At 34.0% G+C, this 25,699-nt stretch overlaps 1 protein-coding gene across 4 annotated transcripts in view; it reads left to right on the top strand.

Moving 5' to 3' along the window:
* The window catches only part of BAZ2B (bromodomain adjacent to zinc finger domain 2B), a 185,198-nt gene extending 162,088 nt beyond the window's left edge, over positions 1-23,110 (top strand). For 3 of the 4 annotated variants that reach the window (XM_021703380.2, XM_021703379.2, XM_021703378.2), the window contains 10 exons: positions 2,198-2,853; positions 3,153-3,426; positions 3,603-3,758; positions 4,349-4,509; positions 7,659-7,864; positions 8,356-8,491; positions 11,912-12,058; positions 17,603-17,868; positions 18,129-18,272; positions 21,636-23,110. In XM_021703380.2, coding sequence (XP_021559055.1) covers positions 2,198-2,853; positions 3,153-3,426; positions 3,603-3,758; positions 4,349-4,509; positions 7,659-7,864; positions 8,356-8,491; positions 11,912-12,058; positions 17,603-17,868; positions 18,129-18,272; positions 21,636-21,789 — 2,300 coding nt within the window. In that variant the 3' untranslated portion in view covers positions 21,790-23,110. Of the gene's footprint in view, positions 1-2,197; positions 2,854-3,152; positions 3,427-3,602; positions 3,759-4,348; positions 4,510-7,658; positions 7,970-8,355; positions 8,492-11,911; positions 12,059-17,602; positions 17,869-18,128; positions 18,273-21,635 lie in introns of all 4 variants that reach the window. The other variant, XM_021703377.2, reaches the window with a different exon arrangement.
* The last annotated feature ends 2,589 nt before the right edge of the window (positions 23,111-25,699 follow it).

The following is a 25,699-nucleotide window of genomic DNA, read 5'->3' as shown; positions in this document are numbered from 1 at the left end:
TATAAACTATTGTTCCATATTATTTTGTCTGTTTTTTGGTTGTTTCATGCAAGTAGGTGAATCTAGTCCCTGTGACACCTGATTGTGCAGAAGCATAAGTATGAGGAATAGGCTTTTAATTTGGGATAGAAACTAACATCAAAAGAAGGATGTAAGAGCTATTTCAAACATTAATAGAGGATTGGTTAAATGAATCATGATATATCCATATAATAGAATATTATGCAGCTGATGAAGTATAGTTATATGTTTTGCCATTGAAAGCTGTTGAAGGTGTATAGTGAAAATATTAAATACATTCTTTTTATTTCATCATTAAAAAATGTTTATTGAGTCCCCATTTTATAGCAGGCACCATGTTAGGCATTTGGGACCCAATAATAAGCAAGGTAGACATTGCTCTACCTTTAAGTAAAGCTTGTTGATTTAAATTCTAGTGTGTGGGAGGGGGAATGGAATAGAAAATAAACAGAATATTGTGTCTAATGGTAAATTCTGCCAAGTAAATATACAGAATGATATTCTAAGGTGAATGGGATGGAGACCATACTTTAGATAAGGTGATCAGAGGGGCGCCTGGGTGGCTCAGATGGTTAAGCATCTGCCTTCAGCTCAGGTCATGATCCCAGGGTCCTGATAGAGCCCCATGTCGTCGGGCTCCCTGCTCAGTGGGGAGTCTGCTTCTCCCTCTCCCTCTGCTGCTCCCCCTGCTTGTGCTCTGTCAAATAAATAAAATCTTTAAAAAAAAAAGATAAAGTGATCAGAGAAAACCTCTGTGACAAAATGACACTTAATCTGAAACATGAGGTAAAACAGTATTCTAGGCAGAGGGAATAGCAAGTGCAAAGGCCCCAAGAAAGGAAAGAACTTAGCATGTTTGAGAAGATGAAAAAAGGGAGAAAGGAAGAACAAGGACAAAAGTGGCCAGAGGTTGTGGAGGTTTCCAGGAACTATCACACAGTGCTGTAGGCCTTGTGTAGGGATTGGGATTTTGTTCTAAGTTGCAGAAAAGTGAAGAGTAATATCCCATTTGTGTAGTAGTGTAAAATGATAGTCACAAGGATGCATATAAGATTTCCAGAAGGAGCTACAGGCGTGATTAGTTATGGTTACCTCTAAAGAGTAGAAATAGGGACTGAGGGAATAGGACAGAAAGGGTTTTACTTTATACCTCTCATTACTGAATATTTTATCTTGAACATATATTACTTTTCAAATCAAATAAACTAGTGGATTTATATTTTTATGAGTTTTTATGAATTATTTTTTAAAAACATTTGTCAAAAATATGAACCAGAGGTTCACAAAGAAGAAATACCAATAAACCTATGAAAAGATAATCAGCCTTAACTAGTGATCAGAAAAATATACAATTCAGATTTTCACCTCCCAGATATTGGAAAAGACAAATATCGTTAGTATTCAGTTTCACTGAGGGATAGGGAAATAGATGCTTTTGTGTACTTCTGGCATTAATATGTATTGATTTAGACTTTCTAGAGGGCAGCTTGACAATTATATCTCAAAAACTCTGAAAAGTACCTATCAGGGAGTTTTGTTTTTTTTTTTCTATAAATTTATCCTGAAGAAGTAAATCAAAAAAGAAGTTTTAAAGTCCAACGATACAGATACAAGGTCATTCATCATTTACAGCACTGTTTATAATAGTGAATAATTAGGCCCTATTAATAGCCATCAGTAGAAGATTGATTATTTAAATTATGATAATATTCCACTGAAGATAGCCATTAAAATTTATGGTGCACTTATATATTTATTAATACATTAGGATGTTTACAGAGTATTATTCAGTAAAACATGTAGGTTAGAATATTATAATACGATTTCCTTTTTTTTTTTTTACTTTATAGGCTTACGTGTATATGTGTATATGGTTATGCATAGAGAACTCCTAGAAGGATTTACACAAAAATGTTAATTGTAATTTTTGTTGTGTATTAGGGCTTTTAATATTTTAATATTTTAAAATTTTGTAATGGTTAATTATAAAACTACATTAATTTTCCAATGAGCAAATGTAGCCTATAAAAAACAAGACCATTGTTTTTTAGTAAGTAATCTCGAAAAGTTTATTTATATATTTATGCATATTACTTGATAAATAGTAATAATATACAATTAAAGTATTGGTTGGATCTGAAGCAACTGATCTTCTTAATACTTTTCACTTTTGTAGGACTAGAAGAAATTGCAAAAGAAAGAGAAAAACTGAAAAAGGCAGAAAGTATCCAGATCAAAGAAGAAATATTTGAGACCTCTGAAGATACTTTAAATTGTTCAAATCCAGATCACTGTGAGCAAAAGGAAGATCCTAAAGAAAAAGATAACACAAATCTGTTTCTTCAGAAACCTGGCTCTTTTTCAAAATTAAGCAAGCTTTTAGAAGTAGCTAAGATGCCTCCTGACTCAGATATGATGATCTCCAAACCAAATAGTAGTGCAAATGGGTGTACATTGTCTTATCAAAATAGTGGAAAACATTCATTGGGCAGCATTCAATCAACAGCAACCCAAAGCAACATGGAAAAGACAGACTCTAATAATCTGTTCAGTACTGGTTCAAGTGGTCCAGGGAAGTTCTACAGTCCTTTACCCAATGACCAGTTGTTAAAAACACTGACGGAAAAAAATAGACAGTGGTTCAGCCTTTTGCCAAGAACCCCTTGTGATGACACTTCACTTACCCATGCTGATTTATCAGCTGCTTCCGTAGTGACTCCTCAGTCTCAGCCACCATCTACGTCCCCCTCACCTGCCCCCGCTCCCCTCCTGGGATCATCTTCCTCTCAGAATCCCGTGGGCCTCAATCCATTTGCTGTATCACCTCTTCAGGTTTGTACTGCTCATTGTAACTCATTTCTATGTTGCTTTATTTAATCTTTGATCCCGTGAAAATTCTCACTCTAGGGGAATCAGTTGGATATTTGTATTATCCCTGCCACAGTTTGAAAACTGGAAAGAGTCACAATCGCTATCACCAAACTTCATTACAACTATGCATTTCTAGTCTAAGGCAAAGGCTTCTTGAATTACCTTTTTTTTTTCAGAATTTAAAAAATAATTTCAGATGCTAAACATTTTTCCTAACTTTTTAGATTGTTCTACTTTTAAAATATTTTGGTTTTTTGTAGATGAAAAGTGGAGTATCTATGATGGGACTCCAGTTCTGTGGATGGCCCACTGGCATGCTTGCTTCTAATATTCCATTTACATCACCTTTACCTAGTCTGGGATCGGGATTGGGATTATCTGAAGGAAATGGTAATTCATTCTTGACTCCCAATGTTGCTTCAAGTAAAAGTGAATCTCCATTGCCACAGAATGAAAAAGTCTCTTCAACTCAACCTGCGGCTGTTGAAGTAGCAAAACCAGTAGATTTTCCTAGTCCAAAACCTATTCCAGAAGGTAGGTACATTGAGATAGTTTTTAGCCACTGACTTTATTTCATTGTTAATAGAGTCCTATATTATAACTGAATCTTCGATGGTTATATATGTAGTTATAAATCTTCTGATTTGTGTTGTGCCATTAACTCATATTCAAGATATCTGTAAAAGATGTACATATTTATCTTGACTTAGAAATGCAATTTGGCTGGTGGAGAATTATTGACCCAGAGGATCTAAAAGCTTTGCTCAAAGTGCTGCATTTCAGAGGAATAAGAGAAAAGGCGTTACAGAAACAAATTCAGAAACACTTGGATTATATTACTCAAGCCTGCATCAAGAATAAGGATGGTGTGTACCTAAAAGAGATTTCTGCTCTCTTGCTTACTTACGAAAATTAATTCTTTTACCTTAAAATGTATTTTAGTATGTCTTAATTTATTACTAACGGGCATTTTGTTCTGTTTTGCTCAAAAAATAGTAACCATGTACATTTCTTAAATTGGCATTACTTTCTTATAATTTTTTACAACCTGCAGACACATTGTGTTCTTAAAAAAGAATATTCCTACTTTTGAAAGCAAGCTGCCTGCATACACACAGGTGCACTTGTGTCTGTTAAGTTACATTCACATGTTACCCCTGGAATTTTGCTTACTTTCTGAAAGAAATCATTGGGGAATAAAGTGGATTTTAAAACTAATTTCTTTTCTGGGGCACCTGGGTGGCTCAGTCGTTGGGCGTCTGCCTTCGGCTCAGGTCATGATCCCAGGGTCCCGGGATCGAGCCCCGCATCGGGCTCCCTGCTCGGCGAGAAGCCTGCTTCTCCCTCTCCCACTCCCCCTGCTTGTGTTCCCTCTCTCGCTGTGTCTCTCTCTGTCGAATAAATAAATAAAATCTTTAAAAAAAATTAAATTAAATTAATTTCTTTTCAAATGTAGTTGCTATTATTGAATTAAATGAAAATGAAGAAAACCAGGTAACTCGAGATATTGTGGAGAACTGGTCAGTAGAAGATCAAGCAATGGAAATGGATTTGAGTATTCTTCAACAGGTGGAAGATCTAGAAAGGAGAGTTGCATCAGCAAGTTTGCAAGTGAAGGTAAAATTGACTTGGAATAAAATCTGTTTTTAGGATAATGGAAGGTAACTAATATTTTATATGCCTGACATTTGCCAGTTCCTATGTTAAATGTCTTCATTTTATCTCATTTAATCCTCATCATGATCCTGAATTAATTTTCCCCATCTTACAGGTAAGGAACAAGGCTCAGAGTAAGTAACCTGCCAGTGGTCTTATAGTAAGTGGCTAAATGTGGGTTCAAACCAAGTCAGTCTAACTGCAGTACCCATGTTCTTTTTACTAAATCTTGCTGCCTCCTTAATGATAATCAAAACTATCATTTCTGGTATGCAGTTCTTCACTGCAAGCAGAGTTTCACAGTTTTACCATGATAATATAATGCTCTATTAAACTCCTACTACTGTGTTTCATGTAGGTCCAGGAAGCACCTCTATACAAGCCATGTTGTATGTCAGACTGTCACTGTATATAATTTTAAATTGGAGAATATAGATATATCTGAATATGTGTTATATTATGATACGCACACTCACACACACACCCTACGTATATATATAAAGTTTTAATTTATGTATTTGTCTACTGGGCATTACCATTGTCACAAACAATGATCAAAACTGGCTTCCAATGGAAAAGCGAAAGGAAGGAAAGCTTTACCTTTGTGTAAGACTTTTTGGTTTTGTAAAGAGGAGTATAAAGGTCTTCTCAATTGATAATAAGGTGACATCACTGAGAACAAATGGATTGATAGTGAATAAGCATGAGACAGACACCTGAAAAGGTTTAAAAAATGTAGTTTCCATGTAATTTGATTTGATATTTCACATTTTATCCAGATTTTATCCAGAATGAGAAACTTATGCTATAATGCTATCCTATCCAATGATTAAAATATTTCTTCAAAATTACTTTAATGCTGGCATTTGGAAATTTTCAGGGATTTCCAAAAAATATAATTTCCCAGGGCTAATAAAATATCCCTTTCTTGCCACAAACATAATTACCAACTTTGGGAAGTTTATCATTTGCTAGGCAACTATATGAATCTTTTTCCTGGTACTATAATACAATATAAAAATGCCTCATTTATCTGGCATCTTCAACAAGTGAACTCTTCTGCACAAGTTTATTTTCTGGAGAAATGATAATTATTCCATTTAGTGCTATAATTTTTTAACATGTTTGTTGGATCACTTATGTTATGTATTACACTGCCTTCTTAAATTGAGAATAATGAGTTTGATTGAAATTATCTTGGTGACACAGTATCTTCAGTATGAAGACCGATGATTAGATAATGATTCCCTCAGGAAATGTGAAGAGGTTTTGCCCCTCCGGTAAATGATCCCAGTGTGCTTTGATTTTTAAACTATCACATCTGCTTTCTATAGTCTGTTTTCTCTCATGGTCAGTTGTCACTATTTGCTGGTTTAGATGTGATTGGTTCTACTAGCCCTATTTTCCTCCAACTCCCCTCCCGCACCCCCAATCTGACTTGCCAATTCTGACTGGCTGTTCGTTGGAAAAGGATATCATCACACTTTTATAGTTATGCATAAAGTCAGAGCATGGGCCTGAAACATTTTCCTGGAGATATACTCAAATTTTGTTACAATGACCTTATCACATAACCAGCTGCTTAGATGTTTTTGGCTGTGTTCTCAGTAGCTAAGTGGAATATTTTTAAGTGGTATGTAGTATCCTTTTCAAACTGTAAAGAATGAGGCCATTGGATATGACTTGTACCTAGTGCACTTATGCATACTACTTATAATCTCATACTTACGTCCTAAATATAAATGTTCTACTGAGTTAATGAGAAAGAATTGATCACAATATACAAGACAAAATAATTATCACTGAAGAGATTTAATAAAAAACATAATGGTCATTTTGTTTCTTATTTACTAAGTACCTATTCCACATTAGGCAGTGGACATCACAAAATTGGATACAAGGTGGTTTCTGCCCTCAGAAAGTATGTCATATGATAGGGAGATAAGACATGGACATCTCTGTAGAATCTAGTAACTCATCACAGACAAGTACAGAGTTATGCATGAATTTTGAAAAAGAATACATGACTTGGGAGATATGAGAAAGATCAGGGAAGATTTCGTGGAGAGGTCAAGATGGAATTTGAGAAGATGACGAAGGTTTTGACGGTCAGAGAACAGGGAATGCCATACTAGAAAAAGCGAACAGCATGAGTGGAGCACCATGATCAGGGGGCTCAGAACATATCAGTGGAATGGCAAGTCGTGGAGTTTGACTGCAGTGTAGGGTACATAAATGGGAACATGTGAGAAAGAGGTAGATTGAGGTACTTGAATGTCATGGTAAAAATAGGGACTTTGTTAAATAGTAGGGAGTCTTTGAAGGATTTGGAGCTAGAGGATTGATATAAGCAAGCTGAGTTGTAGGATCATTTATTTATTCAATCAACATATATTGAGTGCCATCTGTTTGCCCTACTCTGCTGGAGATAAAATGGCTAAAAGCAGACATGGCCCTCATGGAGTTTAGAGGTAGAAAAATGTTAATCAAATAATCATAGCAATGTAAAATTACACAAGGCTATGGAGTATTAGGTGGTTCAATGAGAGCCTGTCACAGGGAGATTTAACCTCCCAAAGGAGGTCAAGGAAGGATTCCCTAAGGAAGTAAATTTTAACATGAGAGCTACAGGATGAGTAGAGTTAAGTAGGTGAAGAGGAACAGGGAAAAAGCCATACAGACAAATGTAACAGCTTAGGCAAAGCTCCTGTGGCTGAAGGAAAAAATGGTAAGTACAGAAGGGTGGTAGAAGGAGTGAAAATGGAAAGGAAGAACCAAGTTCAGGACTACCGAGAGTTTTCCATTTAAGTGGTCCCATGAAATGAATAAATATTTACTTATCCTCAAATCCTTCAGAATACTTTGCTAATTTTCATTATACCTTTCATAATATCAAAGTTATTAAATTTTCTTTTTCAAACTTTTCTTACAACTGTTTCTTTTAATTTTCTGTTCTTGTTTCTACCTAGCATTAGGAAACACAAGGTAAAAACTTTCAGTAAAGATCCTTGAGATCTGCTGGTGTCTGCTGCTGTATTTTAAGTACAGGTAATTCACCCATCAGGCATTTTAAGAGAAAACCATAATAACATTATTCTCTTGATATATAGGGTTGGATGTGTCCAGAGCCTGCATCAGAAAGGGAGGACTTGGTATATTTTGAACATAAGTCATTTTCTAAATTGTGCAAGGAGCATGATGGAGAATTTACTGGCGAAGAAGAAAGCAGTGCAGATGCATTAGAACGGAAGAGTGACAACCCCCTAGATATAGCTGTAACCAGGCTGGCTGATTTGGAGCGGAACATTGAGAGAAGGTATCTGAAGAGCCCCTTAAGTACCACCATTCAGATCAAACTGGATAATGTGGGCACAGTTACTGTCCCTGCTCCTGCACCATCCATTAGTGGTGATGGTGACGGGTAGGTTATTGAGATTAACTTGAAAAATTATTGTGCTTCTTTGCTAATTGGAGCCTATTTTCTATTGCCTGTTATCTATGTATCTTCTTGTATGTCTGTGATCCATATGGATCATGCTATTTGCATGGTGCTTTGTAAAAACATTTTTTTTTTGTTATGTGCGTTAATAATCCTGCAAAGTGATCTTACATTTACCTGGTTGTGACTAAGCTTTGAGGCACGTAGCCACAGTCTGTGCACTACATCAAATTTAGTTGCTTAAACCTTATTCTTATTGGCTGTTCCATGTTTTTGTCATTGCTTGGCTTTCAGTGTGATGATTGTTTCACATTCAGTAACCATAAATGTGGATATGACCTACTTAATTTTTCTATATTTCAATGCAGAATTGAAGAGGATATTGCTCCAGGGCTCAGGGTATGGAGAAGGGCATTATCAGAAGCTCGCAGTGCTGCACAGGTAGCTCTGTGCATTCAGCAGTTACAGAAATCAATAGCATGGGAAAAATCAATTATGAAAGTTGTAAGTGTTTTCATTTAAGAAATACTATAACTAATTTACTTTGTCCTGTTTTTCCCAACCTCTAAACCTTTCTTAATTAATACATTACTTATTGTCAAAATAATGTATGCTTTACTTGACAGTTTGTTTAATTCTTAAATACTGTATCAGTTTGATACTTTTCTCCTTATTTTGAGCTTTTTGATGGAAACTTCCAAATATGTTATCTCTTCTTTTTAAAAATCTTGATTCTCATTCCACTGAATATTGTTTATAACTCTGACTGAGGTTGTTTTCTGTATTCTGTTAACATAATAGATGTTCATCTAAATATTTTGAAGACCCTTTCACTCTTGTAAACATTCCAGTTGCTAACATTATCTGCTACATTCACTGCATTCTTAAAATGTCTTTATATTTCTATCAGTTTTCTTTTTTTTCTGTAATGCTAAGAAATAATTAGATAAGTAAATACAAAATAAACAGAGAGCTCTTAGTTTGTGCACTTGATACCATGTATATGGCATCGGAAGTAGCTGACATGAAGAGTAGGTCTTTTATTTTTTTTTTTCTTCTAACCATTAAAACTGGTTTTTCACCTTCTTTGCTAAAGCCCAAGTAGTTATCATTGTGCAGTGGCCTCTACCTTGTACCAGGCACCAAATGCTATATATTCAAAATGAAAGCTATAGTCCATATATCTTCCAGAGAGATGCTCATTTTAAACATGTTCATGTCCCTCTTGCCTCTTATATCAGATACAGAAATATTTATTATATGTGAACTTTTATGAATTACTTTGACATTTGCTTTTGAATTACAGATTAGCTATAAAATCCAAACATTTGAGATTTGTTTTTATGAATGACTAATAGTAAAATTCCTTACTTAAAATAGTCATTCCCCAAAGAAAAGAAGTGATCCTTAAATAATTTAACATTCTTTCCTTTATTTTAACCTCTAAGTTTAGACTACTCAACGCCTTATTCATTCTTACAAATAAATTTGGTTTCTTCTGTGGTTTTTCCCTTCTTCATATAAAATATCCATGGAATAATGAATCTGCAGTTTTCACAATCTGCTCAAATTTAGGTCTTTTCCAATCCACATTACAATTTACCATAAGATGGAAGGCAAGTTCTGTTCATCTGGTAGCATTTTTACCAGGTAAAAAGAATCTTTCTTCTAAAACTTATTATTAAAACCAGTTTTAAAATCACCTTGGAGAAATATACTCGGTGAAGTCTAGACTGTAATGATCAAAAGAGATTGAATTCTACATCAAAATGAAACTGGAACAGTTCTTTTCCTCATATACACCAAAATAGTCATCATGATATGATCAGATTTGTTATAACCTGTATATAGAAACCCAAAATTTGTACCAAAATCTGCCTTTATACTTTCTGTAGTCAAAAGCTTTATTTCATTTCTGGCAAATTCATTCTTTTTCATGTTATTAATATACATTTATCATTATTTAACTCCATCTCATAATTTTCATTTTTTAATATTTAATCGTACATTATTTGCCATGAAACTATCTTGAAAAGAAGACATAGTTTCATATTCAAAGGTTAATAAGCACTTTTTAACCTTTAACTAGAAATGTAATAGTGCCTAGAATAATCCTCATAACAAGTCCTAACAAAATGTTAAAGTACGCAGTACCTTTAGAAATACCCTCTTTGCCAGAGACCAGGCTTATCATGGAAAGGAGCTGTCATAATTTGCCTCCAGATAATTCTCTGCCCACAGTATGCTTTATATTGTTGTTAATGTTAAGCATAGGCAACAGCCACTATTTTATGCTCTACATTTGCTCTAACATGTTATGAACTATTGCTGTGACTTTTCCAAAGTGTTAATGAGCTTGATACCTGCCACCTTTTTTTATTAAGTATCAGAAAAGAATTTTATTTTTAAACCATAAATGTGAGATGTCAGAGAGACTTTATAGTATTTCTGGGTAGCTATTATAAAAAATAGAGTTTACTTAATGTTCATGAAACTGATTTTTAACCTTTTTTGTCATAGGGATTTAATTATAACTTTCTAAATGTTATTTCTCAATATTTTTACAATAGAAGTTTTAAAGATGTAACTTAAGTTTGGAGAAGGTATTTAGTGATGTGGTATTATGAAAGGTCATAAAATACTTACTGTTGGGATGGTAAACTCTGCTGCTTTTGCTCTTAGCACACATGACAATTTTAGTATTATGCATATTACATATACTTGATAGATATTTAAGCTGAATAGTGTGTATCTGCCATTTCAATAAGATTTTTAAGCTGTCATCGATGTGCATATTGAGTTATATAAGACTATTTTAGACTTTCCCAGATTAAGATTTAAGGTTGTATTGAAAGTTTTAAAAATTAAGTTTGAACAGTCAAGCTGTTTTGTTTTTAAGAGTATAAATATATAACTTTCAATTAGCATAAGTGACTTACAGTTTAAATGTTTTTATTTTTCAAAATAATTGATTACAAGACATTTTCTACTGTGACAGAGTATAAGCTAAATGTCAAAACACAGGGTTAGTATTGACCATTTTTTAAAGCTATCTTCAAAGTTTTTCTTTTCTAACTTTGCTTCTTTCCCTTTTTGAAACTGGTTATACAGAGTATGTATGCATGGGGGGGAAATCTCCGTACAGATTTTAAAGTTCTTAATGGTATTAGAAACTTTTTCACAGAGAAGAAATAATTTTATTTTTAGTTCTACAAAATAAGTTATGACCAATTAAATTCTTTGATTTAGTTTATTGTTACCAGTTTTTTGTTTTTTTTTTTCCCTCTCTAGAAATCATTGTGTAGGATCCATTTTCTGCACTTGTGACACATGTTTGATTTGGGTTGAATTCCAAAGTTTCTTGGTTTGGACACATTTTTTTTAATCAATCTCAAAAAATAGATGGATAATTTAACCAAAATATAGGGTCATCTTTTTACTGTTATATATAATTTTGATACTAATACAAGTTTCCTAATTTTGATCTTAAAAATTACTCTAACTCTTACTTATTTCTTTCTCAGGATATCATGAGGATGCTAAGATAAGCAAAAGATGAAATACGTTAAAAAATTAAAACACCATGTATTAAAGCTACTCATTGCTTTATGTGCTCTAATGTCACGTTAATGATTTCATATGTTAATGTGTACATGCTTCTGAAGTGTGTGCAGGCATTCAACCTCTAGCTTTGTTCTTTGCAGTGTACCTGAAATGTGCATTTACCCCAACTGAACTGCTCACCCGTCATGTGGTCCATATCTGTGTAATGAGAGATACATAGATGTGTATGGCTACTGTATATTTGTTAGCAAGCGGAATGTTTGTTACTAATATGAATTAGGAATTATGGTGTGTTTAATATCCCAATAACTATTCTTCACAGCAGAGAGCTAATTTTAAATGATTTCTCATGTATTATAGTACTGCCAGATCTGTCGAAAGGGAGATAATGAAGAACTGCTTCTCCTTTGTGATGGCTGTGACAAAGGCTGTCACACGTACTGCCATAGGCCCAAGATTACCACTATACCAGACGGGGACTGGTTCTGTCCCGCTTGCATTGCTAAGGTGAGACTGACCTAACACTAAACCGTTCAATTGCCAGATCAAAATGCAGAGCTGTATGGGGGTTTTTTAAAGATGTAATTCATAGGCCATAAAAATCACCATTTTAAAGTGCACAACTCAGTGGTTTTGCAATATTCACAAAGTTGTACAACCATCACCACTATTTAATTCCACAACAAATTTTTCATGACCCCAACAAAGAGCCTTTGTACCAATTATCAGTCACTCCCCATTCCCCATCTCCCCTTAGCCTTTGGCAACCATTATTCTACTTTCTGTCTCAATGGATTTGCCTATTCCGGTCATTACATATAAATCGAATCATACAATATGCTGCCTTTTGTGTCTGACTTCTTTCACTGAGCACAATATTTTCAGGGTTCATTCATGTTCTAGCATGTATTAGTACTTCCTTTTTATAGTCAAATGATACTCCCGTTATTTGGATATACCACATTTTGTTTATTCATTCTTCAGTTGATAGACAGTTGGGTTGTTTCCATATTTTGGCTATTATGAATGATGCTGCTGTGAAACATTCATATATAAGTTTTTGTATGAATAAATGTTTTCACTCATCTTGGGTATATACCTAGGAGTTAAATTGCTAGGTCAGATGGTAATAGGCATTGTTTTTTAAGTCACTTTCTGGTCACATTTAAATTAGAAACCTGTGGACACCCATAACGGATTGATAATATGATAATAGAATTAGAAAGTAAGAAGTGTGAAAGGGTCAACATGTGTTGAGGCCAGAGTCTTTGTTAGGTATTTCCTAACTCAGTCACTCCCTTCCATGTTTAATCTCTTGGCCAATAAACCATTAATCATTACCAGTAACTGCCATGTCTCCATGAACTAAATTCCAAACATCCATCTATTCACTGCCTTTCTTTTCAGTCTACCCTCTTTCACACTCAAACTCCAACAATTCTTTGACCTCCAGTCCATTTATCTGAAGACCTTCTCACTGTCCCTCTCCCCTTTCATGTCCTCTCTTTTCTTCTAACCTTGCTTGTAATATGTCAGCATTTCATTATCATAACCATTGCATCCACCTTTATCCCCTTTGCCTCTCTCTCACTTGGGAAGACCATCATTCTGGTTAATCCAACTCTTGACTTCCCTGCACCTATATTTTTATATCTGAATGTGGTTGGAGAAAACACCCAGCCCTTTAAATTCGAGGCATTAAGAAGGCCTTTAATGGTGCCTGATGATTTACCTCCAACTCTGTCTCCTCCATCCTTATTGTCAACTGATGACCTTACTCCCATTTCCCTGTGAAAATAGAAGCCACCAGAAGAAAATATTACAAGAATTTGCCACCACATGCACCATTCTTCCTGTGTCTGTGCTCACATGCTCTACCTTCTCTCCTGTTGCCGTGAACTGCTAGTGGCTCTGACAAACTCAGTTCCCCAAGGTATGCCTCAGAACCAACCCCCTCTCACCTTCTTAGGAGTATGATTCCAACAGTTCTCTCTTCTCCTGCACCATCTATGTTTCCTTCTCCCCTGCGTTCTTCTCATCAGCCCACTAACATGCTACTATTCCTTCCGTCTTGAGAGAACTAAATAAACAAAAACCCTCTTCTGGGCTCACTTCTTCCTTGATTCACTTCCCCCATTTCTTCCCTTCCCTTTACAGAAGAACGCATGGAAAGTTTTCTGTTCTGGTTCTCTGATTTTTCTCCTCCAAATCACTCTTGAACTCATTCCAGTCAGATTTTCACCTCCATAGCTTCTCCAAAATTTCTCTTATCATGACCACAAATAACTTTCACATTGCTTAATTCAGTGATCAGTGCTTAGGCCTCATCTATCCTATTAGGTACATTTGATAGAGTGGAGCACTCCCTTTCCTTGAAACCCTGTTTCCGCTTGACTTCTAGGATTCCATACTTACCTGGTTGTCTTCCTGCCTTTGCTCTTTTTCAGTCCCTTTGCTGGTTTTTCTTACCTCCCTGATCTCTAACATTGGAGCACTTTCCTAGCTTCAGCGTTATCTGTAAAATGGCATAGTATCTAATTCAGAGAGGTTTTTTTTTTTAAGATTTTATTTATTTATTTATTTATTTGACAGAGAGTGTGCGCACGCGTGTGCACACACGCACGCATAAGCAGGGGGAGGGGCCGAGGGAAAAAGAATCTCAAGCAGGCTCCCAGCTGAGCATGGAGCCTAACGTACGACCTGAGATCATGACCTGAGCTGAAATCAAGAGTTGGACGCTCAACTGACTGAGCCACCCAGGCACCCCTAATTTGTAGAGATTTTTGAAGATCAAATATGGTCATGTGTGTAAGAGTTTTTATGACTTTAAAGTTCTGTTACATGTATATTAATACTTTATTACATTTGATTTCTATTATTTATTTTTATAATATATTTTATATATTTTTATTTTTATAATGTATTTATATTTTATAAAATAGCAGAGAGTCCCACATGGCATTATATTCACAAATAATCACTTTTTAATTTTTCATTACTTGATTATTTTGTCATATCTAGTGTAATTCAGTAATAATTTTCACTGGTTGTACATAAATTATCTTTTAGCTTCTTAACTGTCAAGTTATAGAAATTTCCTCTAATGCTTTATTGATTACTAACAAATTGATATGTTAATTCTTGAGTTATCATCTGGTAGACTATAGGAGGTTTTGTTTTCAGTAAATTTGCTTAAATTAGAATTTTGGCTATTTATCATTCAAGGAGTGGACTAGGAGACATATGATCTATGATCTAATTCAAGTGCTTCTAGGTAATGCAGATTTCTAAGCCTCTGTTCCCTGTTTTTTTAAAGGTAGTGAATTAGATGTTATGTTTCTTATAGCAATAAAAATATTAAACATTTGATTTTGATATATAAAGGTTTTTAAAGTTAATGTTTATAAACTATCTTTCCAGTTAATTCAGTTTTTGTATTTATACTGTCTTGATCTCAAATGGCTATTTATGCACATATTTTATTTTTACTCTGTGTATATGTATGTGCATGCCAATATATATACATGCACTTTGTTATATTATATATATTTATTAAATTTATAGATTTGTTTTATGTATATCTCATAGGATCATAGAATCAAAAAGACATGTGTATATGTGTATTGATGCACACATATATATGTATAAATATACATACACATATTTATACACACTCATAGACACACACACATGAGGTTTCAAACTCCAATACCTGTAAAAGTCAGGCAAATAACACAAAAGAGTTGGGACTGTGGCAAATAGGAAAGTCATGCCCCAATTTAAATATAACAGTCATTACTCAACTCCAGCCAGTTGTTGTCATGTAGACATGTGGGCCCAATGTTCCAGGATCTACCAGTATTTCAAGTTTATGGATTTTATGCATATCCTCCCAAATGTTTAGTGTTGGCACAAACTCAAGACTTTTTACAAGCATTATATGAGCCAAGCAGCAACACATTCTGTGGGCTCTTTACAGCCTGTGAGCCACCCAGTCACAAACTTCTGATGTATAAATATATACAAACAACAGAAATGTGCCCTTTTATGTGTAATCTGATAGGTTCTGCTTTAGACATACTGAAGTTCCTCTTTGAATTTGGGTTATAAAAAGATAGAGAAAAAGGTAGGGAGTGGGGCATCTCTGTCCCAGAACAAAGTAAATCAGGTAACAGAGTAACTAACTATATACAAGCTTGCTTTTAAAAGTATGTTTCTGTGGGGGCGCCTGGCTGGCCCAGTCAGTGGAGCATGTGACTCTTGATCCCGGGGTTGAGTTTGAGCCCCATGGTGCATGTAGAGATTACTTAACAAATAAAGTCTTTATGAAGATAAGTGTGGGTATGTGTACAGTATGATGAGGCAAGCTGATAAACATTACTTAGTAAAGAAATGTATAAACTTCATTGTCTTTTTGAAACACAAAGTTCTTTTGATTCTGTAATTTAAATTTCATGTTTTCCTACTGTAGTTATGAGTTTGTTAGAAAATGATCCCAAGTAATAATTTAGTTCACATAAAGAACTAGAAGTTTTGGCCCCTTATTCATGAAATTTTGTTCTTAAGTGATATAATTATTCAATCCAACTTAATCTTCATTAAATGGACTTTTTCGTTATGTTAAGCATTCTCTTTCTCTTTTTTTATGATTTCAGAGTGATAAAAGCTTAGTGTAATATGAAAACTCAGAATATCAGATATTCATGAATAAAAATTAATAAACTAAATGGAAAAGAGACTTAGTAAAACATTTTAATTATTTTAGTTAGTGACAAGGGGTAGTGATTCTTTGATATGATATGGGGAAGGTATTAGATTTATTTGCCTTATTTCAGGCAATTAAAATCTCTCCTTAACTATACTTTTAGCCTTCCAATAGAGAACCAAATAATTTTAATTGCTTATGGGCAATTATTTAAAAATATTACTAGAAAAGTTCATGAAATCCTCAAAGAAATTATTATGAAGTACTCCAAAGAAATGTTTTCAGCCAGATTTATTTCAAGAATACAGCCAACTTTAGATTGTGGCTAGACTGAATATCTGACTCTGCATATCTCTCTTCTATGATCTATTATATTTATTATAACATTTAACTCTCAAAATATGATTTATTTCCCTATTTCTGAATGGGGGAGGAGAGCTCGTTGTTGTATCAGTGTGCTGACCGCAAGCTGTAATTACATTGCATAAGGCTACACTGAGATTTTTTTTTTTCATGTAACTTTAGAGCTAGAATGACCTTAGCAGTTGTGTGGCTTATCTTTCTTATTTTACAGATGAGAAGATAGGGCCTCACATATATATTTGTATAAATTCCATAGCTAGTTACTGACAGAGCCATAGCTAGAATTCATATCCTTTAAATACGATCTCTTTTATACTGTGTCTTTATTGTTTTCCTCAAAAACAGACATTTTTTTTCCTCTCTCTCTCTCTCTCTCTGATTTTTCACCATTGCTTTGTTCACACCTGGGAACCACAATTTAGTGGAACTCTCTTTCTATAGCAAATGCTTTTTTTCCTTTATCCAAAAATAAACAAATATATACAAATTTCCAGTAGATTTAATCACTTATAAAGGACTTTTTCTTTACTTGACACTTTGTGAGCTATTTTTCATGTTTTGGCCTAGTTTTTTTATTACGTCTTCAATTGTCTTATTAATAAGCTCTGTATTGTTTATTTGTTATTTTCACCTTTGTTCCTAATTGTGTTCTAAAAGATAGTCCTTTTGTACCTTTAAACTCATTTGGTTAGTGACCTAGACTAAAGGAATACTGCTAAATTCTGTAGTACCAAAGATGGATTACCATGAGATCAACAGCTTCAAGTTTTAGGAGTTCTTAAGATAGATTTTCATGCTTTATTATATTTTAACCTTATATTATGGGAGATCAAATTCATAGATCTCTCTTAAAAATAAATTATCAACCTTGTAGATCAGAGATAAAATTCCTTTTGTTTGTCCTGTCAGACTTTAATAATTTAAAATAATAGGTCTGTAGATGGTTATTTTCTTATACCTCATTTACTTTTTTTAAAATTAAGGCAAGTGGTCAAACTCTAAAAATCAAAAAACTTCACGTCAAAGGAAAAAAGACTAATGAGTCAAAGAAAGGCAAGAAAGTAACTTTAACAGGGGATACTGAAGATGAAGACTCTGCATCTACAAATAGTTCACTAAAAAGAGGAAACAAAGACCTGAAAAAAAGAAAAATGGAGGAAAACACTTCTGTTAACTTGTCAAAACAGGAAAGTTTTACTTCTATTAAGAAACCTAAAAGAGATGACTCCAAAGACCTCGCTCTTTGCAGGTATTATTTCAGTTTGCATGTACAATATATTTATAACATTTCATTTTATTTGTTTAGAAATTTTCTATTATATCAAAGGTGACTTTTTGACAATTTATATAAATAGGAAAATGTAAAGTCTATAGTATAAATAAATGTATTCATCTTTTAAAATAAATTAATTTGCATTGCTTTTACTTGAAAGATTATAAAAACTAAGTTTTTAATAAAAATTGATAATTCTAAAGCATAGATACTGATTTCAAACATTATTTTTTTAGTATGATCCTTACTGAAATGGAAACTCATGAGGATGCATGGCCTTTTCTACTTCCTGTAAACTTGAAACTTGTTCCTGGTTATAAGAAAGTTATTAAGAAGCCTATGGATTTTTCCACAATTAGAGAGAAATTAAGTAGTGGACAGTAAGTAAATAATTTCAGTTCAATACTTATTGAATGCCTAATATCTGCTGGGTACTCTTCTGGTGAGCCAAAAATCTCTGCCTTTGGAGAGAGGGCGTGTGTATGTGTGTCTGTGTGTGTGTGTGTGTGTGTGTCTGTGTGTGTTTGTGTGTTTGGTTAGGGCAGTACGGTATGAAAGACAAGTCCATTAAAATTGTTTAAACAATTAAAAAGCAGTGTGATAAAGCTGCCTTTGACATTGGAAGGCCAACCAAACCCAGCCTGAAAGGTAAAGAAAAATAACAGGGAAGCCTCCCAAAGTAAGTAAATAACATAAGGTGGAGCTTATATTTTACATCAGTGGAATATTGATAATATCTCATGTGGATTTAACAAAAATTGACTGTAATATTTTCAGATCATTACAATGTAGAGATAAAAGGTCATTGGAAATTTTAAATTAAATTAAAATTTAATTTTTTAAATGTTAAAAGTTTAATTATGGGTTGTTGGAGAATACTAAGAATGTATTTATTAAATGTGGGAGAAAACTATTATTTGCTCCTCTCTACCATATTGTCTTTGTGATCCTACCTGAAGAGTAAAGTGACTTCCTGGCCACAGTTAATATTTGTTAGACCACCTCAAACTCCTACCAGAGTAGCAGCTGTTAATGGAATTTATTTGGTTCTGAACAGTGGCCCATTTTGGAGCCCCCAAAATGAGGCTGTTCACTTACAAAATAAGCCCACACAAAAGCATTCCACATGTGAATGACCAGGAGCTGTGAGCTGTATGTGTTCTCTTCTTCATTCTCCTCAGCTCCTCTTATTCCTTATTACTGGTTTAGCTTTAATGGACCCTGTGACCATACTTTAGGCAAAGTCACAAAAAATATGGAGGAAGAAGGAACTTTACATTGAAAGACTATCTATAAAGTAGATTTTAATTACATTATTATTGTTGTTATTATGATTACCATTATAACGCAATATGTTATTTAGTTCCTCCTGAATGTTCTTTTGGTGAAAATCACTGTGCTCCATAATTTACATGCAATTTATAAGAGTTGAGTAGAACTTAACTCAAAATGATCAGTGTCCTTCTCACATGTTTCAAAAGATTATGTCTGTTTTGTTTTATTTTTAAAAAAATTACGGAAGGGACCTGCCCAAATTCAGAAAACATTTAAAACCATTAAAACTATTGGTTCTAATGTGAACCAAAAAGCAATAGTTCCTGTCTAGCTATGAACTAGTTCTTTTGCTTTTTCTATCAAAATAATCAGATGTTTAGGTGGGTAGCATAATGGACTTAGAATCAACATGGCCAGGACAAAGACTTACACAGAAAGGCTTTACATTTTTCTCCAGTTCCTGGATAGAGGATAAATCTAAACCTCAGTGTGTTGTGATGAGCACTGGGTGTTATACCCAACTAATGAATCATTGAACACTACATCAAAAACTAATGATGTACTATAATGTGGCTAACTGAACATAAAACAAACAAACAAACAAACAGACCTCAAAATCCCCAAAATAAACACTAACACAGAGCTTAGACATTACCAAACATTGGTGTTCCCTTTTGAGAATGAGTCCTGGTGAATGGAGGAAGTCACAGCAGCGGCAAGGCGAGAGAGGGAAGCAGTTCTATATAATCGTGTTTGTGATGCCAGTTGTGTGGGAAGCAAAATTTAGTGGGTTCAAGCTCCTCTAACTTCAAGTTGTTTGATTAAACCCAAACTAATAAATTGGAACCAAAACTCATAAACAGTATTTCAAATGTTTAAACTAGAAATTTATCAAAAAGAGGGGAGGAAGTACTTGCTTTAATGAATCTTTCTGGGTTCCATCAACTGTGGGACTAGTATTTGTCTCACCTAGAATTCTGTCCTGGATTTTAGTCTCCCCAGCATTAATCATGAACTGTTTCTTATAGTAAGGAACAGTCTAAAGAGATAAATATTTCTCAAAGTAACTTTTAAATATTTTATAAAATTTATTCCCACACATGCTGTATGATTCCATTTATATCAAACTTCCAGAATAGGCAAATCCATGGAGAAAGACCAGTTAGTGGTTGCCAGGGACCGGTTAGGGAAGAATGGGAAGCAACTGCTTAATGGATACAGGGTTTCCTTTTGGGGCAACAGCAATGTTTTGCAAGTAGATAGAGGTGGTAATAGTAAATGTTGGGAATGCACTAAATGCCACTGAACTGTCCACCTTAAAATGGGTAACTTTATGTTATGTGAATTTCCCCTCATTAAAAAATAATAATTCCCAGAAGAACAGGAAAATGGGTGAGGTTACATCAGGTCTGAATTAATTTTGTGAGCTCATTACAGATAGAGAAATGTTACTTTATTATTGCACATAGCAGAGGGAAGTGAGAAGGTATGGAAGACTGTACAAGGTATCCCATCAAAGAAATAATTCCACTTTTACCAGGTCTCAGAGCTTCAGTGTGTACTTCAAGGGTATTTCTAATACGTAAATTATTTTAGTACTTAGCTTACCATAAGCTAGAATTAATTTAAATTTAAATTCCCAAAAGCTCTCTTTCAAAATGTATTGGTTTGGCTTGGGTTGGCTTGAAACAAACCACTCCTTTCTTACCAGTGAGCTGACGCAGATTCATTCACTTTTCTGTTCCCTTTGCCATGTTTCTACAGAGAAAGATGACGGGGCTTATCCCACTGAAAAACCACTGAAGCCACAGTGCTTCTTATGGAAAAGCAGGTCTTCATGATGTTATCTCTGATAAAGGGATAGCACATTTTTAAAAATTTTTTGCCTGTTTTGGATTATCGTACTCCAGTGTTTGAGCAAAAGAGCACATCCAAAGAGAAAAGAACAGAAATGGGAAGTGGGGAAGATTTAACACAAAGCAGTATATCCTGGATGTATATAGAAGCTACAGGGCAAGTGTAATGTTTATAGGGCACAGGAAGCATTTCCATTATTTCTACTGCAACTAAATAGTTTTCAATGTGGATGATAGGGTACCACAACTGGCCAGAGGAACTAATAAACCAGTTAAGTGGGATGAGTCCTGGGACAGCACACTATGTACAGGTCAAACAGGAAATTGGATGTGGGGAAAATGCTAGTTAGTTGAACTGTATCTTGCTCCTCAGAGAAATGTGTTTTTTTCCATTTAATCTTTTTAAATCCTACATGGTTCAGAACACATGCAATTTTTTAAATGTTCATCTATAAGAGAGTATAATATGTTTTATATCCGTTTAAATGTAGTTATCCTAATCTTTTTTCTTTCAGTTTTACTTTTTCATTTTACCTTTTATTACCTCTTCATTTGTTTATAAAACAAAGCCACCCTATAAAAACAACCTCTAAATCATGTGTTTTCTTTCAGATATCCAAACCTTGAAACCTTTGCTGTAGATGTCAGGCTTGTTTTTGACAACTGTGAAACATTTAATGAAGATGATTCTGATATAGGCAGAGCTGGCCACAGTATGAGGAAGTATTTTGAAAAAAAGTGGACAGATATTTTCAAAGTGAGCTGAAGTTATAATAATCTTTTTTTTTCCTTTTAAACAAGGACAAATGAGACCAGCAGTGTGAACTGTATTTACATAAATGTGCAAGGCACATACATAATGACTTTTTTCCCTTAAAATAAGTATCACAAAAAAAAAAAAGTATCAGAAGAATGATACCATTTTTAAACGCTTCACTCCTACAACAACCAAGGCCCTTGGTTATTGGTTTGTGTGATTTATCAGCTAATTTAGGTAGAACAGGGAAGCACACCCAAAGAATTTTCAAAGGAAAGGGTGTTATAGTGCAATAGCAATTAAAATATATCAAATCGCACTGAATATTCAACACCAGAGCTCTAATGTGGGAAATGGTTCTCCTTTCCCTCTCAATAAATATCTATTTTTCATTTTTTTACTTTGTAGTTTATTTTTTAGTGAATGTATTTAATTTTATGAATTATTTATGATTAAACCACATCCAGAATCTTCGTTTTCTGTGAAAAGGAAGAACTAGAAAATTGCTTTAAATCTTGAAAATACAACAAGGAATGTTTTAAAATATAAAACAAAGCCAAGGTAAACTGTTTACACTGATGTGCTATAAAAGCACCAAAAATAAACTTTACTGTAGAGTTACAAGTACATTTATATATATATACATATATATATATATATATGTTGCTGCATCACTTGTGTAGTTAAATTGTATTTCAAGACAGTGAAGAAAAATTGACATGTATATACTGTTCACTATTGTTTATATTAAGTCTTGTTTTAAATATGTATTATGTGTATATATTGTTTGGAGACATTATTGTTTATGCCTTAGAAGGACTGTAGCATTTTATTTTAGTCTGAAGGTAATTATAGCTACACGGCTTGTACAGTAATTATCCTCTACCAACACTGTGGCGTCTCCTTGATCTTGGTAGTGCCTGCCTTTGAAACAGGGTGTAGGGGATATTAGTTTTCCATTTTTCTATTTTGTTATATAATTTTAAGCCACCAGGGCCTAAATTAAAGTATAATCATTTGTATCCATGTGGAATAAAATTGTGACAATTTCCTACACACACAGTATTTTTTCATAGAAACATTTCCTTCCCATTTGCCTTGCCTCAGAAATAAATTTAAAAGACATTTGTAACCACTGTGTTTTATCTACTGTGTGTTGTGGTGGCCTGTTGGAGGCAAATAGATCAGAATTTTTTTTGTACCTATGTAAGAGTACTTGAAGTTTTATTTAAAATCAAATGTTGTGGAAAAGGTAGCATTCTTTTTTTTAGGAGTGTTATTTTTCTCTACTATGTGTGGCACGGATACAATAAAAGACTTTTACAAACTAGTTTTTTAGTTTTTCTTAATGAGCCTGAATATATATTCTTTTCAAAAAGATAGTTAATTTCAATTTGATTTTTACAAAATCCTAAAGGAGGAGCGGCAGACTGTGTAGTTCAATGAACATTGGGCTGGGTGGAGGAGGGTGGTTTTAAGTCAAGTGCTGTGCCTTTCATTAGCGCCTGAGCCTCTCTCGACCACATTTTGTTGTTGTTTTCACATTTTCAATATGAAAATATTAGAATACATTTTAAAATCTTGTTCTGATATGAGAAATGTCTCTGTTGGTAGACATGTAACCAATTATCAGTAGTCAATAAGAAAAATTGATCATATCAATTAGTCTAATAAGTCATGAGCTACAAATTCAAGCATTCATGAAATAGGATTTGATGCCTTGCTGGGCTCTGAGGAATCACTGGTGAACAAGACAGGCAAAGGCCCTTCGTGGAGCTTACAGCCTAGTGGAGAAGTGGTCCTGAGATGATGTCCTTAGAGAATGGCTTTTTAATAGTGAAGAGAGAATAGAAAAGTTTTGAAGAAAATGTTCCTAACTTTAAAATGCTTCGAAGCCACCAAGTATTTTCCAAAATTTCTAGATTGTTCGTAGAGACTGATATGAAAACCAGCTGTTATTATGTAAATATGTCAGTTTCTGTTAACCAAGTATTGCACTTACGCCTCAAGGGGCTCGTGCTTAATCAAAAAGACCATGTAAAGAAAAGAACAAGGTGGTGCTGTGAATAAAGTGTCTGGGTTTTTGTGTTTATAGATATGCCAGATGCTCCATGGGGAGTCTTCTTCATGGGGGTGTTGTGCCTTAGGGATGATACATGCTTACGTTAATTTATATTAGATGGTATATAAGCAGCTTGATAATAATATGTCTGGTGTCTGAGGAGTTCATAAATGAGAAATAAAATACTTAAACACATAAAGCACAATTTTTGAAGAGTGATAATTTTCTTTTAAAAATAAATAAGATATCTCTGAAAAAAGGAAAGCTTGGTCAATATGGGCTCCCTTAGACCAGCGTCTTCATTGTTACTCAACAGGGGTAGCTGTTCAAGATGTGGGCATGATCAGAAAAGGGCAACTGATCTAGGTAACAATTGTTACTATACCTTTGTGGATCATTTGTTATGTGAATGAATCTTGCAGTCACAGTGCCCTGGGTTGGGTATATCTTCAATAAACCAGTATCACTGTTCTCTTCAAATATAAAAAGTTTTCCTAACCCTCTGCTGTCACAGAATTACAAGTAAACACAACATACTTTAATTAAGATAAACTAGGCTTTAAAAAAAAAATAAACTAGGCTTTAACCTGAACCTTCTCCATTTTAGTTTCAATTGCTCTGTAAATTATAAAACACTAGCTTGCCCTCATGATTAGATTTAGATTATCACTCAAGTAGTAACGAACCAGAATAACCGAACAGTGCACTACTATTAAACACAGAAAATAATCATCAGTTTGAAACAGTATGTAGAGAGTAAATTAATATTTATTTAATTGATAACCATAGTGAAAATTAAGTGAAAACTTAACCTATGGGTATACCTTGAATTTGTTAGAACTAACTTACATAAATGCAAGGTGATCCCTTTTTCTTGTTTCAACCCCAAAATGAAATTTGTTAAAAGTACTAATTTTAAATTATGAAGGCTCTAACCTGTCCTTAGTACTTTATGTACCCCCTTTGTGCTCCTTCTCTTTTCTATCACCTCCATCCTCATCGCCTTTGAAGAAATTTAAAATCCTATTCATTTAGCCTCCCAGTAAACACATCCTCAAGGAAATCTGGTATCAATCATTTACTCCTTCTGTAAATTTTTTTGTGTGGGCTACCTCTCTCAAGGTTATTTGTATCTTAGATATCTCCAGTTGAGTAATGAAAGACGTTTGTGTTCTGTTAAAAGAATTTCATTCCAATAAGGGGACAAAGGAGGTATTTTTAAGACAATCAAAATTTTCCTTCCACAGGAATATGACTCATAAAAAAACACAGCACTGGGAAACTAGTAGAACCTTATCTACTAGGAAATTTGCTTCAGTGAGATCTCTTAAACCTGCGTGGGCTATACTACTACTCTACCTTAAAGAGAAAAAAAATATTTTTTAAGCCTCAGCTATATAAAATTGAGGTAACTCCTCTCCTCAAGTCATGTCACATTCTTCACATTATTCTTGTAAAGCCCTTCTTTTATTTTTTTCCTTCTTCACTCAGCAACTCTTCAATTTCCTTCCCCCCACATACAAATATTTTTAATATATCTTTCCAGTTAACCTTTTATATATTTAGCAACATGTATATCTTTACAAATAGTGTGAAAAATGGTTTTTTTTAAACTTATTGGTTACATTATGCTATAAATTTGTTTTTCTATTTCTTTTGAGTTGAAAAAAATAATATGTAAATCTAGTTCGTTACTTTTGATTGCTGCAAGGTATTGCATCACAGGCACATACCACATTTTATTTTCAAATTTCTCTTAAGAATGAAAACCTAAGGGGCACCTGGGTGGCTCAGTCAGTTAAGCATTTGACTCTTGATTTTGCCTAAGGTCATGATCTCAGGGTCCTGGGATCAGGC

Source organism: Neomonachus schauinslandi, chromosome 3, assembly GCF_002201575.2.
Source record: "Neomonachus schauinslandi chromosome 3, ASM220157v2, whole genome shotgun sequence".
NCBI classification, from domain to species: Eukaryota; Metazoa; Chordata; class Mammalia; order Carnivora; family Phocidae; genus Neomonachus; species Neomonachus schauinslandi.
Note: the sequence above shows the minus strand (reverse complement) of the source record. Positions and strands in the feature narration are given on the sequence as shown.